Source organism: Micrasema longulum, unplaced genomic scaffold (genome assembly GCF_059751315.1).
Source record: "Micrasema longulum isolate JH-2025_06_02 unplaced genomic scaffold, ASM5975131v1 h1tg000281l, whole genome shotgun sequence".
Lineage (NCBI taxonomy): Eukaryota > Metazoa > Arthropoda > Insecta > Trichoptera > Brachycentridae > Micrasema > Micrasema longulum.
Genome location: NW_028277485.1, coordinates 1,585,933 through 1,605,811, shown reverse-complemented (window position 1 = coordinate 1,605,811; position 19,879 = coordinate 1,585,933). Strand labels below are relative to the sequence as shown.

The 19,879-nt window shown below is 31.5% G+C and overlaps 1 protein-coding gene across 7 annotated transcripts in view; it reads left to right on the top strand.

Moving 5' to 3' along the window:
• trio (trio Rho guanine nucleotide exchange factor) overlaps nucleotides 1-19,879 on the top strand; it is a 492,673-nt gene that overhangs the window by 29,179 nt on the left and 443,615 nt on the right. The window contains exon 2 of one of the 7 annotated variants that reach the window (XM_088224403.1): nucleotides 133-188. The exons of the other annotated variants lie outside the window; for them this stretch is intronic. Coding sequence (XP_088080529.1) covers nucleotides 186-188 — 3 coding nt within the window. The 5' untranslated portion in view covers nucleotides 133-185. The remainder of the gene's footprint in view (nucleotides 1-132; nucleotides 189-19,879) is intronic. 7 annotated transcript variants of the gene reach the window in all.

Sequence of the window (19,879 nt, the reverse complement as noted above, 5' to 3'; positions counted from 1 at the left end):
TGTTTTTGCATTATGTTATTATTAATACTAGTTGTGCTTAGATTTTTTTTGTTCATTCTACTGACTGAATTCAATGTTTTTTTTTTTATAACTTATTTTTGTGCTCAATGTTTTTTTTTCTTCAAATAATAGGGATTATTTGAAAAATGTTTATTTTTTTCGGATGGATGCTATTATAACATTTTATGGTGAGTTATTTTCATTTTTGTAATGTAACTGTAGCAATAATATCATTATAAATCTGTAAAATAAATAAAGTCAGTCTGGAGGTGTAGTGGTCACCGCGTTTGCCTGCCATGCATGAGGTCTAGGGTTCAATTCCCGACACGGTTGATGTGAAATATCTATTTAAAACGGTGTTTTATCTTAAGAATATTTTATAGTCCCTGGACTGGCACCTGTGGCGTTAGACTGGTTATCTTTCCTTCATGTAACAACAAAATATGATCAAAATACGCTGCGATTGGTGTACCAATTCAGTGCACTATGCACCATTAGTTGCGAAAAGATAATGAAGAAGAAGTCTATTTAAGTCTTTATAATGTTGTATATTAATTTATTCACAGTATGTATTTTATAATTTTTGAGATATAAGTCCCAACTCCATTTGACTATCACAGTCATGCGTTGAATTAAGAAGAATAGAGAATTAAAACGCACAACAAATATTATAAACTGACATTATGTAGTTGTGGTCCAATTGTATTTTTTTACTAGTTTCAGACTGCATAATTAAATAGATGTAAAAAGTTAGGTAAAAATTATCGAACGTAATTTACTTGAATACATTCGTTATCATTTTATTGAAATACGCACAATTATTGTTTGTCAAGCGATGATAATTAATAAATTATTGATGATACGTGATCATCAATAGTCCTTTTATTGAGATAAGACGCTAAATTTGGCTAAATTATCTTCGAACAAGAACATCTATGTATCTTCGTTGCGCCGGCAATATCTAAAAACATAACATTAACATTAGAAAACATAACATGACATCAGCAGTAACATTTTTTTTAAAAATAAGGAGATGATGTCAGATTTTTGTACATGTTTTTTTATTGATGTCAAAAAGGAAAAATATGTAATTTCATTTTGAAAAAAAAAAAAGAATATTCCGTTGAAACAAAATTGTGTAATCTTTATTAGAAATTAAAAATACTTTTAAAAAATCAAAATTATTTGGCAGATATTGTCGGCGCAACGACAGTGCTTACCTAGTTTAAATATGTTTTTTTTTACATATCACCTATATTATTCGTACTATAACCATCACCCCATTTCCCCTGACAAACATTCCTAGCTTTTTCCGCATTCGTACATCTCGTCATACATGCCCGTTGGTTTTGTCTGCTTTTGACATGACCAGAAAAAAATGTTTATCTGATCATGCCACGTCTTCCTTGGTCGTCCTCGTTCTACGTTACCGTTCATTCTCGCCATGTATATCTGTTTTACCATTCTTTCGTCATCCATTCGTTCTACATGACCAAAACATCTCAGGGACCCTTTCTTAATCTTATCAATTATACCTGTCTCAGATTTGAACTTTTGCCTGATTTCATCATTTGTAACCTTGTCATACATGGATTTCCTACACAAGAGATGTTATTAGATTTTATTATGTAATATGTATTTGAAAAATCTATTTGTTTTTGTAAAAAAATAATTGAAATTTACATTAGATGTTATATAACATTTTCATCGTCATCGTTCCCTTTCCGCACCTAATGGCGCATAGGGCACTGCATTAGTACACCAATCGCAGTGTATCTTGGTCATTTTTGTTACATGAAGGTAAGATGATCAGTTTTACGTTTCAGGTACCAGTCCAGGGACTATGAAATATTCTAGTGTGAAACACCCTTTTCACTAAATATTTCATATCAACCATGTCGGGAATCGAACCCGAGACCTCTTGCATGGCAGGCTAACGCGCTGACCATTAATTAAATTAAATTAATTATTGCCCTTGAGGTGAGTTTTCACAAAAATGACGAAATCTTAGTCAGCCAAATATAAATGTATAAAACAAGTGTAGCCTAAAAAGAGACCTAAGTCACACCAAAACATCAAAATCTTTTACAATTAATGTGTGTATTTTTTGTCTACTAAAACAGCTTATATAAATATGGAATATTGTTAGCACTAGATTTGTGGTTTTCCATGTTAAGTTATATAAATATGTATTTTCTTTGTGTAAAATCACTTCAATCAAATTTGATCGGCCAACAGTTTTCAGAAATCGACTGTTCCCATGGTTAATAACCAAATTAAAGGCTTCAGTAACAGTCGTTTGCCTAAAGGGTTAAATAATTCTAATTATATTTCAATCAAATGCCTTCTATCAACTCTCATCTCTTTTCTGTGAAATGGTAGCCTAGATAAAACAAAATTTAAATATATTATGTTGGTTTATAGCCTTGACAAAGGAAAAGTCGTGTTCTAAACCCGGTTGGCTGATTAAATTTATTTAGTGATTTTGGAGAAAGAAAATATTTAGTTTTATAATTTGAATATGGATTTATCATTCCTTTTTTGTTTTATTTATTAATATTTTATAATGCATGTATCTCAACAGAGATGAGGAATTATTAGATACTACGGAAATCTATGCATTACAAAAAATCGACTTAATTTTGGCGGCTATTTATAATGAGTGCTAAATATCTGACTATTAGAAAATGGGAATCGAGTTGGGGTAGAGTGGGGTGCGAAATTTGTACTTTTGATCCGTGAGTCCGCGACACTATCCACGGGATCACAACCCGAATCAAGAATACTTTTATAATATAAGTTTTTTGAGTGAAATATGAAGTCCAGGCATTCAGCGCCCTTGAGGCGATTGTCACGAAAATGGCGCTGTATTAATTATCAAACTATATATATAAGACTTATGATGTCGTTGGCTTGCTTGATTTACCACTTCATATGTAGTGTAAATTTTACCGTTCTGCCCAAGTTTAAACTTTCCAAATCTCTACAATTTTTATCTACACCAAAATTTGAACATGCCTAGTTAAAATAACACTTAAACCTACCGATTATTTCGCCTCAAATAATGAGGGATATTCTTTCAAATGTATGTTTCTTTCTTACTTCCGTTGGGCACTTCGTTTTTACACTCTGTTTATTCATAAAACTCGTGAATTGACGTAATATTGTGGAGAGTGTTCCACTTGAGTTTTATGATAGCATTTTATCCTTTCTCACTATCGTCCAACATTGTGAATTGTGACTTATATCACATGGCGACCACTTGAAACCCCATTGCAGTTCAAGCAAACTTCAGTCAGTAGCCAGTATCCATTATCAACTTAAATTCGTATTACAGAATACTACGCAATGTTCAATGAGAACATAACTAGCCTGTAATGATTGTGTTTTTTTAATGAAAATGAAAATTTTCTCAATAAATTATAGGCTTGCATAATTAGGTGAGAAAACTTCAAGATCAGAAATAGGCCCTACCAATGACGAAGTTCAGTGTTTTTTTGTATGTTTTATTTGTCAATAGACTGTCAAACGAAGCCAAAATTAAATCTTCATATCTATCTTATTCTCATCGCTGGGATTTTTTTAATGTTTGTAATTTTGAAATTACTCCGCCCGTGACGTCACGAGTTGTCGGTTAGTTGTGCTGACATTAAAAAGTAGAACCCCGTAAAGTCAAAATTATCCGAACGTTAAAAAAATAACTACCCGCAAACCGAAAATCTGTCACAAAACAAAACAACGCCGTAATTGATTGATTAATTCATAAAAACCTGTTAAGTTGTTCTAAGTAGTTAATTTGTATAGTAATTTTCATACATTTTCGAGAAACTTCGCTGTGCAATTAATTGCTCTAATTTTTACCACGTAAATAAAAACATTTTCATGTACTGATGTAAAAACTTATATTTACATATAAGTTATTTATTTTAAAATACTTGGTACACTTCCACTTATTTATTGGACCAATTAGCGCTTTCACCCTCTATTGGGCATCTTCAGACTGGTGAATATTATACAGTGTAAGGATAATTTATATAAAACTAAATATTATCTTAAGTGTAGGTACATTTAAAAATAAGTTGAAAAATATTTCAAGAATGCAAATCAAGAATTGTCAATAAATTAAAATAAAAAAATAAAATTATCCTGTACAATGTGCCTTAGCACTGAACGTCCTTATTTAACGTTCAGTGCTTAAGGTGTATTAATGGCAGATAAGTTAATGTAAATTTTATTCAATATGTTAGATTAGATTACCTATGCGACTAGTGCTTGAATATATTTTTGGACCACAACCCCTTTCTAAGGACTTCCCATTAGCAAAATATCGAAGCACCGCATCCTTTATTTCCGCGATCAAAATATTCGCAAATCCACTTGGGATGCCGTCTCTTGCCCCCCGTTTCATAATGTGTTTATTTTGGTTCATTTTTATACTCCTCTTTGTACAAATCTTCAAACCAGAATATCATTGTGTGATTTACCATTATATAGGTGACACAATGTAAAGTCTGTTCAACACAGTGAGTTGAATTCTTGTTTCGAGTTTTTCAACTTTCTACCGCCACAATAAAAATGTCAACCCTCGAACATTTGTAGCGGTTTTTCAGTTACCAAACAAATTTGTTAACTGTCACCAGTCGATAGTCAGGTAAGAACACCACTACAAAATAAATACACAGTATTATATAATATACACACAATAAATAACATTCTCAAATAAAATGCATGGTTCCGTAATTATCTTTTTATTTAAAAAGGTTTATAAACTACGAATTACTCTCACAAATCAATTCAAACTATAAAAAATAACAAATGTTAAACAATAAAATAAATCAATATGTTTCTCTCACACCAACCGAAAAACATTAATCTAACTAAAAATCATTCTCGAATATTTTTTTTAACATAAAATATAATTAGCACATTGCGAAAATCATAAATTACGAAGTTTTAATTATTTACGTTCACCATTTGGAACGTTCTTTAGATGACATGAACAAGTGGAATATTTATATATTGTATAATTCGGATTCGATTCCTGGGACGATTGGCACGAAATATCAATTGAAAACGTGGATCTTCGATCGACATTTTTCAATTAGCAGAAAACACCCACAGCACTAGAAAATCTTAACGAACTTTAAAAACATTATAACTGGTCAAATACATAATTTCATTCTTGTTTGTAATGTAAAAAAAACTAATATAATTCTTGTTTTATTTATCATTTGTTAGAGTCAAAAACATTCTAACTGTTGTGGAGATTTGTTTATTCACTCATTTCACAAAGGTGCTATTATCTCAGTTTCAATTTTCTATGGCTGGCTGTTTTCTGCATAACTACGTTCAATTATGATTGTTATTTATCAATCTCACGTCATGCTTTCCTGGTCAATCCTCGGTCCTTCTGCATGGAACTTCGAGATCCCTCAGTGATCTGTAACATTCTCTTAACATTTTAAAATTTTATAATATTAAATGCCATTAAAGTCAGTTACTATAAATAAAACCGTAATAATTTCACTAATAAAATTTGGTTTTTCATTATCTATCATATGATTTTTTCTTGTATCTTTCAGTAAATATATTTATTTTGGGGTTTTAAAATACTTCTTGAAGAAGTTTTATTAGAAATTTAATATGTGATTTGGTCCTATGTATGTTAACTCTAATGATAAATGTTGTGTCAAATGTAATTTGGGGAATTTGAATATTTTGAGTTTGTCCAAATGTTTGCAGACAAAAGACTGGATTTCAGCCCCTAGGGAGTTATTATAATTAACAAATTACTACAAAGATGGAGAACACTTTAGAGAGTAAATGCCTAGACTTCCTTATTCCCTTTTCTAAAGCGTTCTCCATCTCTGTTGTAATTTGTTAATTTCGGAAAATGTAAAAAATACTTTTACGATCATTTTTAAAGTTCGGCATTATTCATTACACTTTATGATAAATCATAATAAAATAAAAACTAATTCAATAGCTCTGCTCCATCTCTGTCGTGATACCTCCCTAGGGGACGAAATTTCGTCATTGTCTAAAAACATTTGAACGAACTCAAAATATTGGTAATAATAATTTTTAAAGGGCCCTTGAGAAGATTAATCACGTGAACAGCGCTGTAACAGTCTTAATAATGAGGTAATTGTCGTTTTTACTGTACAATTAGTTTTTTGAATGATTAATAAGAAAGTGGTTTTAAAAATTACTCCGTTAAGTTTATTTTTGGATTGCTAAACAAACTTGTTTGATATAAAATGTGATTGCATCCTTTGTACACTTAATAATTAGCTTTACTCTTGTGCTTTCTACTGGTTGCGCACATCTGCGCTGTTTCTCCCTTGTATTTTACAAGGGGTGCCCGAACACTTCCCTCCTATTATTATATTTCATATTTCCCTTGTCCGGCTGCACGGCAATAAGCAATCCGGAGTACCCTCGTGCCACAAGAGTGTTTTTTCCTCCAAAATATATGCATTCGTTCGCATTCCTCACACGCGACTCGGGGGAGCTATGGGATTCCCTAGAACAAATTAGGCAATTTGTACAAAATTCGGACTCGATGTAGGTCATTTTTTAACTTAACGCGGACGTCGACTTTTTTCATTAAAAGTGATTTAATTAAGTGGATTAACTTCTCAATAATGACCGCGCGTGCCCTTATCACAAAAAATATTTCGTCGTCAAATAGGATTGTGGGACTTACTACGCATTATATGCGCGTTCCTTTACATCTTCAGTGGTATTATAGTCATTTTAGACCATATTTTCAGTGGAGTGAATGGCCGATTAAAAATTGAATAGTCGTTATATACAATGGTATAAACATTGAATAATGGTAATACATTTTACATTATGATGACGCATTAAAAAAAAATTGTATATTAATTTAGGAATTTGTTATACCTAAATACAAATTACTTAAAAAATATATTTATTTATTTGAATATTTTATTTAAATTATTTATTGACAATTCTTGATGGAATTCCATTGTAATGTAATAACTTATATTTACATATAAGTTATTAATTTAAAAATATTTAATCTATGTGAAGCCGAATGTTCATTTAAGAACATTTAGCTTTACATAGATTAAATAACGACATATCAAACTATGCATCACATTTAAATGAATTAAAACATACTTTTGACAAATCAAAAGACATAAAAATTTTACATGTAGGACAGAAAGGTCAAAAGTTAGATAGATTGGAAATTTTAGAAATAAATAGGATAAAAATAAAAGCTATAGAATCTTAATAAATCAGCAGATAGAATTTAAAAACTCACCCTTATTAGCCCCCTTAGTTAGACCCTGTACATTGTAATAAAACATTTTTTTTTTTAATCTACCTACACTTAAGATACTATTTAGTTTTATATAAATTATCTTTACACTGTATAATATTCACCAGTCTGAAGATGCCCATTAGAGGGTGAAAGCGCTAATTGGTCAAAATAAATAAGTGGAAGTCTACCAAGTATTTTTTAAATTAATAACTTATATGTAAATATAAGTTATTACAGCATTATTTGAATATATTAAAAAAACTGTTTTTTATATGTCGGCCTCTTGGTGTAGTGGTCGGCGCGTTTGCCTATCATGCAAGAAGTCCCGACATGATTGATATGAAATTTTTTGAAATTTATTCAAAATTGTGTATTCTCACTAGAATATTTCATAGTCGCTGATCAGTGACGTTGTCCGGTTGAGTTAAGATAAAAATTAGCTAACCAATATTCACGAATATATAATATTCTTGAATATCGAGACGTCAATTTTTATTGAAACTCAACCGGGCAGCGTCGAAACACGTTACCGCATTCCTTCCGTGTGCGTGCGCTTTGAACGTAGACCCCGACTATAGTTAATACATATTGACTGACATCGAAGCGTGAAATGAATTCCGCGTAGCATTCATCTTTATCATGTCCCTGTTCGCAACCGTTGGTGCATCGGGCACTGCATTGGTACGCTTAGTGCAGCGTACACTGGTCATCCGTTATATGAAAGTATTGTGATCAGCCTTACGTTTCAGATGCCACACCTTTAAAATAAAATTTACGTCCGCCTTGCCAGGAATCGAATCCAGAACCTCAAAAATGGTGGGCGAACCCTCCAACCACTCACTGCAAGGCGGACTTATCTCCCCTCGATTTCCTTTTTGAGGATTTTTACCTGAGTAGCCATCAAGTTGAAAATACTCGTACAGGGTTCTTATTATATTTCACGCGCAGAACTGTATTCTTCATCCGCCTGGACACGTAAATGTAATATTACGTTCCTAATATTACATTTATCTGAATAACTTACATTACACGAATGCTGTGAAAATCTCCCTCATTCTATTTTGTTTACCTACACTTAAATTATACCAACTTCAAAACACGAAAAATTCCATTATTCTGGAGCTTTGAAAAATTCTATTACCTCGTCCCTATAACAGACATGAAGCAACGGACTAGAATCTGTTATTCATCCGTAGATGAATATCGATCGGATGTTTTCGCATTTCCAGAGTCCGATACTCTGAAACCTTTTTAGAGATACATTGTACATTAACTAAATGAATCCTTATTGAAATACCGGTGGTGGAATTAACCCCTTCACCCCTGGCTATGAATATAATTTGTACATCCCGTCTAGACCAGCTTTAGGGGCGATCTTCTCGCTTTCCGAATCTATCTGCCTCTCGTGTCAGTTTGAATAATAGATCTCGCGTTTTACTAAATTTATTTGACAGGTAGACTACAACAGACGTACAAGGGGAAATCAGACAATGGAAGTCTTAAAGTTTTTCGCTGTATAGAGCGGGACAGTCAGACATGACCGCCATTAAGTTAGGAAGGATTATGTTGAAATTTGCGCATTGTATTTAATATTTCCAAGCAACTGATTAAAGGCGTTCTTTGTTAACCTTGTCAGAAATCGAACCCGTGACCGCTTTGGAAGGAACACGAGCGAACCATAGACTTTAAGGTGGATAAAGAAGAATCAGAATTATTTTCATTACCCTTCTTAGTCATTTGCTCTTGGCAATCTTGGCATAGCAGTCGCGGTGACGTTGGCAGAAGGGAAGCACGTCGTCAGGATCTTCCTCCATCCGTTTTTGTTTTCGTCGCTTCTGGAGGCCTCCTGACGAGAGACGCCAGTCGCTTCTGTAGCCAAGTGCATCCATCTTGTTAGACTTTCGCGAAATTACGTCTGCTCGCATTACCTCGTTATTTCTTCGCCTCGTAACGTGGCCGAAGTCCATACTATTTTTCCAGTGGAAGAAAGACGATTTTCAATACCCAATTCTCGGATCATAGAAAAATAAGTCACGTTAGCTGTCCATGGTACCCGTCACATTCTACGCCAGCACCACATTTGGAACGCGTCTTTCTTTCTCTCTAGGTCCATGCTTCTGCGGCGTACAAGAATGTAATAAAAATTTAGGTTTTGACCATTTTAAATTATAAATTACGTCTTACCATTGCAAGGCATATAACTATTATATACATTTCAGAGTAGTCCTTCCTTCAAGAAAAACACAGGCACCCGTGGATTAATAATATATTATGCAATAATATATGTACCTCAAAAGGCAGACGGATGCAAATCCAAACATTAAATGTTCAACAATAGCCTAAATAATAATTTAGAACATTAATTTGTATTTTCGGTATCTTAATGCATAGGTTCTTTTATTATAAGACTTATGTATCTTCAACATCAGTAAACTTGGTTATAAACTGGATACGAAAATTGAAATGTCCTTTCATCAAATTCTGGATTTGCATTCATCTGCCTCTGAGGTACATATATATTCTACTTAGATATTCACGGAACTTGTGGCCGAGTAAATATTTATACCTGATTGGTCCCTTAGAAAATAAACTCAATCAAGCCACGATCCTTCTACGCTAATTAAGTTAGAGCTAAACACATTGAAGGGATTTGCTTGTATCGAAAACGGTGCATAAATAAACTTTGTATCCAAAGCCGTGCTAATTTAATGAGATTTGAAATTGAGAATATTTATATTGTATTCTTGAAAGAATATTTTTGCTTACGTTTTGTTTATTTTTTTCTCTTCAAATATTTTTTAATATTGTTATCAAGTAAGTTCAGTTGTCGAATTGTGAAAAACAAAGTTTTTTTAAATAAAATAAATAAAACAACTTTGTTTTTAAACATAAAGTTAGTGCTTCAAATATTAACTTTATGTAAAGTTTTTTTTGTTTATCAACTTACGCACAGTACACTTAAAACCAATAATTTACTATGGTAAATCAATATCGAATGTTTGGATATTAATCGGGTCTCGCTTGCCTTCCTTGATCTGTTAAATTCTTTGAATTTGATTCTTTAGCGAAATTACAGGCCTAAAATAATTACGACTCCTATTGTCCAATGATTTAATAGCGAATATTATGATTGTGTGTGACCTGTAAATCTTTCTAAGATAACATTGTTATTTGGCTCTTAAGAGCGCTTCTTCGCTGGCCATAGTAATTGAGTTGTATGAACTTATCTTAATTACTCTCTCTGTGCTGGTGAAAATACGTGTAAACATTTTTGGCTCTTCTCTATTGACTTAAATGTTCTCACGAATAATACACACATTTTGGGTTCATGTACGTTCTTTTTCCCTAATAGTATTTTATTTAAAAGTAAACCCAATAATTTCTTTATCGTCAGCTTGTGTTCATTTAATTATACCACGTGTTTTTTTATGATATATATTTGAATGATTTTGATAAAATTATAAATAAAGTTATCAATGAAACTTCTCGGTTTAGTTTTACTTTTTTATTATTTTGACCAACGAGCGCTTTCGCTTCGGCATCTTCAAGACTGGTGAATTGTTTTCAACGTTTACAACTTTTATCTTTTATCAAACAAGTATTGTGCTACTGTTAAAATGTGTATCTCCCACTCTGTTGTATTTCGCCATGTGTTATTTTCCCACCTTTTAAATAATAAATGTTTAATCCCAATTTCGGTCCAAAAACTCTCGAAAATGAACTGTTTAGCAAACCATTTGTAAATATTTATATATATATATATGTATGTATATAAATATATATATATTTGGATAATTTATATAGCGCCGTTTATGTGAAAATCACCTCAAGGGCGCTGTACAATAAATAAATATCCCGGCACTCCTTGCAGCTACAGAACGCATGGACGGTTGGGATTATAGTTCCTCGTCTCCAGTTATGATATATAGGAACTAGATTACAGCACTTCTTGCAGTTACAGAGCGCATGGACAATAAGAAATCTAGCCCCTATTTACATTTATTTTTTTATTTTTTTTTGATAATAAAGTTTAGAGTTTCAGTGATATTTAAAAAAATTAAATAAAAAACAAATTTATAAAAATAGAAGTTAGATTACAACAAGTCATGCAGCTACTGAGCGCATGGACGGTTGGAATTCTAGACCCCATCTACTATATTTGGAAATTTGATAGTTGATAACATTTACCTATTGAAGCTAGATTACTAACCGTCTTGCAACTACCAAGTGCATGGACGAGTAAAATTCTAGCAACTTAAATTTATACCAATAATTATACAATAAATTTACAAAAATAAACACCATAGTAAATTTGTTAAGTGTTATGCTAAAAATTAAACAATAAAAAACTAAACAGTTTTCTGTCCTCCGTTAAAATACTTATTTGATCTTCTTATCTCCAAAATATGTTAAGAATAGTATAAAAGCTGTAAACAATTCACCAGTCTTGAAGATGCCTACTTAGGCGAAAGCGCCGTTGGTCAAAATAATAAAAAAATAAAACTAAACCAAGAAGTTTTATTGATAACTTTATTTATAATTTTATCGAAATCTAACTATGGAGATTAATCAAGAAATATCTACAAAAAACATCAATATTATATATTTGAATTGATCGTGACTTACACGAATTATCCTGCTCGGATACCGACCCAGGACGATGCAAGTTAGAACTACATAATGAAGAATTAACCACATAACTGAATACTGTCTTCACTGGTAATACGATTCGTTTTGAGTAATATGTTTTCATTTTTGTTGATTAGACAATGACGCCCGTTTTATGAATCTTTTTGTAATTTTTAACCACACCGAGAACAACAAAACTCGATTAAATTTGGATCATTTTCGCATTTTAATTATATTTTTAAACGGTAACTGTGAGAAACTCGCTGAAACTCTTACTCACATTACATTTCATTGTTGCTCCACAGATTCCATATCATGTAACTTTGACAGCAATTTAGGCTCAGCAATTTAATATTTGACATCGAAATGTTCGCACACTCACGCAATTAGCCGACTTAACAATGAAACAGGTTTGCTGAACACATTCTCAGGTACCATACACCCCCTCAACTAGTGAGCTGTTTACATGCATACCATATGACCCGAGCAACCCTCTCTCAACGTAATCCGCCTATTTGACCAGAGACCACCTGAAAATGTAGTTTCAGAGATTGAACCGCTAGGCTTGGCTTACAAAGCCCTCGACCCTATGTTTGAACATATTTATATAATCTCTTATACGTTTAGTAACTTAAATGTTGCGCTTATTTTGATCCAAGACGAAAAAATTCAACCGAATTAATTGCATCTGTAATAATGCATTTGCATTTAATTGCATTTGTTAGGATTTCGGCATAATTTTCGATAATCTCAAATTTTACTACGCGCGTTGGCTTTTTATTAAACAGCTTTTAACATTTTCCCAGTTGTCTGAACCGCGTAGACGTTTTGCGGAATAATGGAGCGTTGATTGCGACATTTACGGAATTTAGATTTTTTACCTGAGGACGTCGCACTACAAAAGTGCATTACAGAAATCGAATAATTAAAATACGAAATTAATTCATTCTTTAATGAAATTCAGATTGTTGGGTGGATTTTTTTTCAACAATATATTGATCCTATATAGCGTTGCATAATATAATATATTTGTTACTCATAAGTAAGAAATTTTCAATTCCAGTATTTTTTTCGGTGTACTAGAATTGTGAATAAATTTGTTTTTTTTTTTTTTTTATCAAAATGTGATATTAAAAAAAAAACATTAAGAGATGTGCTTTACTGATACTATATCCCGTAGAATTATCTTTTTGTTTTGCAATTATTCTGTATAATTGTATTTTATTCAACTTGTTTTGAGAGTAAACTATTTTATTTAATATTTAAAAAAATATTTTTGACTCATCGTAAGGGTTTATAGTGATGAAGTTTGAGGGTTGAAAAAAAATTTGCTAAGACAAATTTTTATTATTTTTGTATCGGATTATCATCTATATGATTTTTTAAGTTTCCTAATTTTCTAATTTCTTTCCCGTGACGTAACGATTTCAAGTTGGTAATTTTCCCTGACATTTAAAAGATGAAACCCGTACCTGTCAAAACACGCTAAACTTTAAAAAACATTGCTATCTGAAAACCGTAAATCTATCACAACACATAACAACGCTATAGTTATAGGCAAGAGCGCTATACTTACGCTATAACCTGTCAATCGATAGGTTGTTTATTGTTCACCTGAACCTGATGAAAACCGTTTTGTTATTTTTTTCATAAATTTTCGAGAAACTTCGCCGTCTATGAAATGTTCTAATTTTTTAAATTAAATTTTCCCGTAGCACTGAACGTCCTCATTGTACAATAAGTTGCCCTGGGAAATAATGTGTTATAAATTAAATTAAATTAATTAAATAGAAAGCCTTGCAATATTTTAAATACATAAACAATATATTATATCTGTAAATTCTCGGTCTTCCTTGTTTTGCTTCTACCAACATTTGCATCTTAAATTTTAAGGCATTGTTTCTTCGTCACGTTCAAACCATTGCAGACCATATTTATTATCAATATACACGGCACGTAGTGCCTTTTACTTAACAAAAAATACGTATTGTGTAGAAATAAACACTTCAAATAATATACAGTAAATAAACACTTCAAATAATATACAGTAAATAAACACTTCAAATAATATACAGTATATAAACGAGAAAATAAAAAGCATAAAAAGTTATATGTACATATTATAACTCAATTGTTTTATTCAATGAACACGCTAACATATCGTGTTAAAATTAAATCACAAAAAAATAATATAAAAATTAATAAGTACGAAAAATGTTTTTTAATTAATTTTTTTAAAAAAAAGGACAGGTAGGTATAACTAAATCATAAGAACATTGAATAAAAAATAACTAAAATTACAAAATGTAATTATACTAAGTTTAACATATTTTTTCTTTTTTAAAAGTCAAAAATAAGAATCCAAAAAGCATATATTATATATATTCACTAAATTATACAAAAACTAGAAAAAAAAAAAGAAAAAGCAAATAATATTTTAAAAATATAATATAGGTACACAACTATAGCTCGACAAATGTAAGTTACCGTTCATCATCTTTGAAATAATTATAGTCCTTAAAATGTAACATGATTAGAATGACAGTTGTCAGAAAAAGTGACGACATAACTTTGTAGTAACGTCAAAGGAGTTATTTATATCGACACACGAAAAATCATTTGTATCTGGCGTGTTAATTAATTTTTTTAATACAATGTTTGAAACATAAATCAACATTAATTTATAAAATCAGCTTTAAAACTAAAAGAAAACTAAAATAAACCTAATTATTAACAGCGTTCTTTACAAGGTTATACATCATTTTGCAAAAACGTTAGAGATGGGACAAATTGATCAATGTATATTGATGGAATAAAAAAATAATTAATTTGATGTTGTTCATGAAAAAAGTATAAATGTCTCCTTTTTTGGTGAATAATTGTGTTAAACATACTATAATAGGCTTGTTTTTGCGTTTTTATATCAATTTTCGGAAACAGAGTTTCATGATTGCATGAAATAACTGTTAAATCGATTTGATCAGTGATCAGTACTTTCCCATCACTAGTTTGACAGCTGTCATTCTAATCAAGTTATATTTTAAGGACGATAAAAAGAGTTGATTTATATAAACTATACTTTATGTTAAATATATCACCAACGTCAGAATAGTTATTGCCGAGTACATTAAGTCGATTCAGAATAGCATTATACGAGTATACTGTTCGCGAATTGTTGTAACTGAACGGGACGTACTTGACGAGTCATTCGTCCAGGTACTTGAAGTTAATGAGCGCTAATAGATTTGAGCAGTGCCATATAAATAATGTCGACAATCTTAAATAAATTCAATAAATCTATATTTTTTCTTCTCTCAGTTTTAACAAGTTTAAAGCATTTAATAGGAAGACATAGTTAATAAATTCACATCTGATTCCGAGTTCTAAATTAACATATCTTAAAAGTTATTAATATTATTAATGTTAACAATTGATAATATTGTTAATGTTGTCGATAAAAACAAAATTTAATCGATTTATTTATAGGTCGCATATTATTTTTGTTCTAGTATACATAATATTGATTTACTTTACATTACAGGCATATTTATGTATGTCTTATCTTCCGGAACATGGAGATCGTTTTTATTAATTTGTAAATTTATACAATATTCCTAAACAATTAGGACGTAACGATCAGACGCGATGGCATTGCTGTAGATGCATAAAGATGATTTATTTATACGCGCGTGCACTTTAACAAACTTGCTTTTTGCAATTAGAATTTAATCAACGCATTTTTTGTCAAGTGTGAAAACTAAACGGAATTAATTCAATTCAGGTTTCATCAGAATAAATGTTTAATTTATTTAACGCGACGGTTTCTTTCAGGTAAAAATCCTGAAAAGGGATACTGTGTAGTTCTTTTACGCTGCAATATTTCATTGTTCCTGAACTGATACTTAAAGCATGAAAATGATTGGTTACTTTACGAATTACTTTAAATTTTAAAAAAATGTTATTAGTTACACTTACTGAGTGTTCCCATTGTATACAGAAGGAGCGTAGAATCATATTGAAATCTATCGGACTATGTCCAAAAAACCGTTGATCGCCCCCCACTTTGCCCCAATTTTGCCGCGCGCATGCGTGAAGTCGCCGCGTAATGTTGCCAGATCGCGAAAAAAAATATCAAATCCTAAATGTAAGATATATAAACCTTTTCCCTGAAGATGGCTCCTGCAATGGTAGCCGAAACGTCGGATCAAATCCAACATACACGGTATCACCCAAAAAAGATACATAATATTGATAACAGTGACCGTGAAAACCTTCGCACCTATTCAAAGTTTGTTCGTTTGAACATACGTACGGTCTCAAAGAGTGACAACGCTTAATAGTAATGTAATAATATTATTCGTTATTGGAATGCACTACATCGCTCTTTTACCTATTTGGCTTATAATATATATGTTGATCTTTTTTTTAGTATTCAATATTACTACCTAATATATATATATTTTTTAAAAATAAATTTAATACATATATTTATATTAAATTTTCCCATTACGTAAACGAACCAACAATTCTGATGTACATAATGTGTCTTGAACTGAATCTGCGTCTAGTAATAAATTTGTATATTATTTTTTTCTAACACGTTATTACTTTCATGATTAATTTCCAATATTTTTGTGTGTGTCATTTTATTTCAATTGTTAATTCGTATAAAAACCTTGTTAAAGCCGTTGCAGCGTTGAAATAAATAAAAAATACAAATAAAAGTTCATGTATTTGCGGGGCTGCGCTAATGAATTGTCCTGAGTTGATAATATTGTTTAACATAGTAAAGTATATTGATGTCCTATTTTGTTTTTGATTTTGTAATTAAGATGTTACCACTGATTCTAGGTCACGTATTTACGTTTTGTGACGTAGAAACGCTACTATTTATGTTGTCTTCGTGGATTTGAAGTAAACAATTCGTTTCTAATAATAATTTTAATAAAACCTTAAATTTTCAAATAATTGGACAGTGGGAAAAATAGACGGTTTTTTAAATATAACTTTTATGATTAATTTTTGTATTTTTCGACCGTATTAAGATAGTAAATAATTTTTGTGGTACGCGATTTCAAGCATTTTGATGTCATATTGTTGTATTTAAGAAAAAATTCCGGTAAAATAAATCATAAACAATTGCAGTTTAACAATCCAAAATACAAGGTATCCTTTCCAGCATTGTTATTTTTGTAGTATACTTTTTTAACACGGTTTTTTACACGGTATTGTGTGGACGTATCCCAGTGTAAAAAGAGGTTCCAGTGTATGTAAGTAGCCTAGAAATAATTGAGTGCGATTTCTTTTTAGAGGAGACCCGACCTCTTTCTCAGTGGGTCAACGATCTTGTGGATGCTTTGTTTTTAATTTCATATGTTTTCATTATTCATCTGCTAACAGTTCACTGACACGCCTCGTCATTTTAAACAAACAATCGTGGGTATTATTGACATTCATTTTGATAATATAAAATTAATGATAATGCAGGTAATTCCACAATACCGACATGTTCAAAATCAACAACCTTTCTCTTTGAGACCAGTAATTTGGTTTGTTGTTGGGTGTATGATTTGATCTTGATGAGCTTAAAGCGAATGAATTTTTACAAGAAGCTCCGAATAAACAAACAAAACGCGTGATCTATCACGTGATACAAAGAGGCCCAGTTAATTGATTCAAATTATTGATTATTTCTTTCACTCTTTTTTAAAATAGGAGTGCTTTTTCGATAAATAAATTGTGAAAGAAGCAAGAATATTAAATTATTTGCGTGTATATATACGAGTATACATATATATTAATAGTTTATATTTCATTTGTCTGTTCTTTCTTTTAACTTGTAAATTATTAATTAGTATTGAAATGTAATAGCCTAGCAAAGTTTACAAAAAAAATACATATGATAAAATGTATTATATTAACAGATTATATTCGTCAGGAATAATTTTCTTCATGTTGCAAATTATCATGTACAAGTATACGAGTATCTTCTTCAGGTCTCTCAAAGCAAACCACTTTTGAAATTTCTGCGCACAAAAGCGCTTCTTCCTGAATGATGCAGTGGTAAACAAGTATCTCGTGTTCCCCAACTGTTGAAATTGAAACAATTTTATCGAGTTTAATAATATGACATTTCTCCATTCGTTTAAAGACAGCATTTGCAATATTGTCCTCAGGTATCGGACCTTTCAGTGGTAACTATAGACATAGACAGCTTAAGCTGTTTTATCTTCCTGCTGCAGAACCAACCTTCCGATGGTAATGCCAGTAGGAAGAGCAATGTCTTTACTCAACCGTATCTCTACGAATATTGACATCTTTCATTTTAGTAAAAAAAAGTTCAGAGAGGATAGCATTCTTTCTCTTTAATTGCTGGGTATTTTTTTTTTCACCATCTTTGTATATTTAAATTTTAGTATTATTTTTTTCGTGTTATGTATGCATTGAAATATTTTGTGATGTACATAAACGTTTATAAAATAAAGAAATTGAAATTGAAACTAATTCTAAAAAAATATCCAAGAAGATGTAAAAAGGTAGTACCCGTAGGGAAAATAAATCCAACTCAAGTTACTGTAGAGCCGCATGGGGCTTGCGAGCTGTGGTTTGCCGACCTCTGTTCTAGGGAATTATTAAGATTGACAAGGAGTATAATTTCCGTATTTCATTCTCTAAAATGTTTTCCATCTCTGTTGTAATGCATATGTTGCTTTTGTCATTTTTTTTTGGTTTTTTAGTATTCTCAAACTTAATTCAATATTTTTGTTACGAATTTTGAAATTTTGTGTTCCAGCACAAAATGGCAGAATTTACGGCAGAACATCTTTATTTGTGTTCAATTTCCTTGTTTGCTTGTTAAAATGGCGCTGTGACAGTTACGTATGTACTAACTAGTGTTAATGTGTCACGGGCTATATAGAGTCTCTGGGACAAGGCACATCAACGGCCAATTACCGTGACGCCTTTCGATGACAACTTGTCACCGGCCAAACCATTATACGGCCGTGTAAGACGCCCTTTATGGTCGCTTCCGAACGTTATTTCACATTAGGAGTTCATTCAGCATTCTTTCGAGTTTGTCCAAATTTTGTAGACAAGGTCTAGGCGAGCCCCGTAGGAAGCGGTGGAGAACATTTTAGATAAGGGTAAATGTACGACAAGATGTCTGAATGTTGCAGAAGCTAGGAATGAATGCCAGGATAGACGTGTGTGGCGATCTATCCTTTCTGCCTACCCCTAAGGGGAAATGGCGTGATGGTAGTAGTAGAAGTACAAAAAATAAATTGTAAATATTTTCATCGTACATGCTTGTGCCTATGGTTCAGGAAGGGGCCTATAGGGCCTATATCCTTTTAAAACATATCCAAGTATATCTCGATAACTTCTGGGGTGATCTTCCGAACGCTCTCGCGGCCGTAGAAAAAGCTTGTATCTCACGTATGTACATATAAAATACGCGAGATAAAAGTGTTTTCTACGGCCTCGAGAGCGGTTCAGAATAGCATCGCAGGTAGTACAATGTTTAGTAAAATTATTACATTTGTGTTTCAATCAGATCAGGATAAATCTACTAAGATAATTATCCTCGCAAGGATTGCGGTTTCGTAAAAACGATTCCGCCGCGCGGCGAATCTATTTTAACGCAACCATAATATAAAGGATTATAACTTATATTTTTATATAAGTTATAACTTTACAAAGATTTGAAAGATATATTGTGAAAGTGAAATTTATAATGGAATAATCTTTCATTGGTTTATTTACTCAATAATTTTCTCATTTAAATCATTTATTTAAAAAATTAATTATGCAACCCTAAAAACTTGCATGACATTCACACTCGGAGATTTTCGAAAGAAAAAATAACCATTTAAATCTGTCCAAAAATGCTTCTTTTGCAGTCAAAGAATATATTAGAGAGAACGATATTTAAAAAAATCATTTACCTGAAGTCCA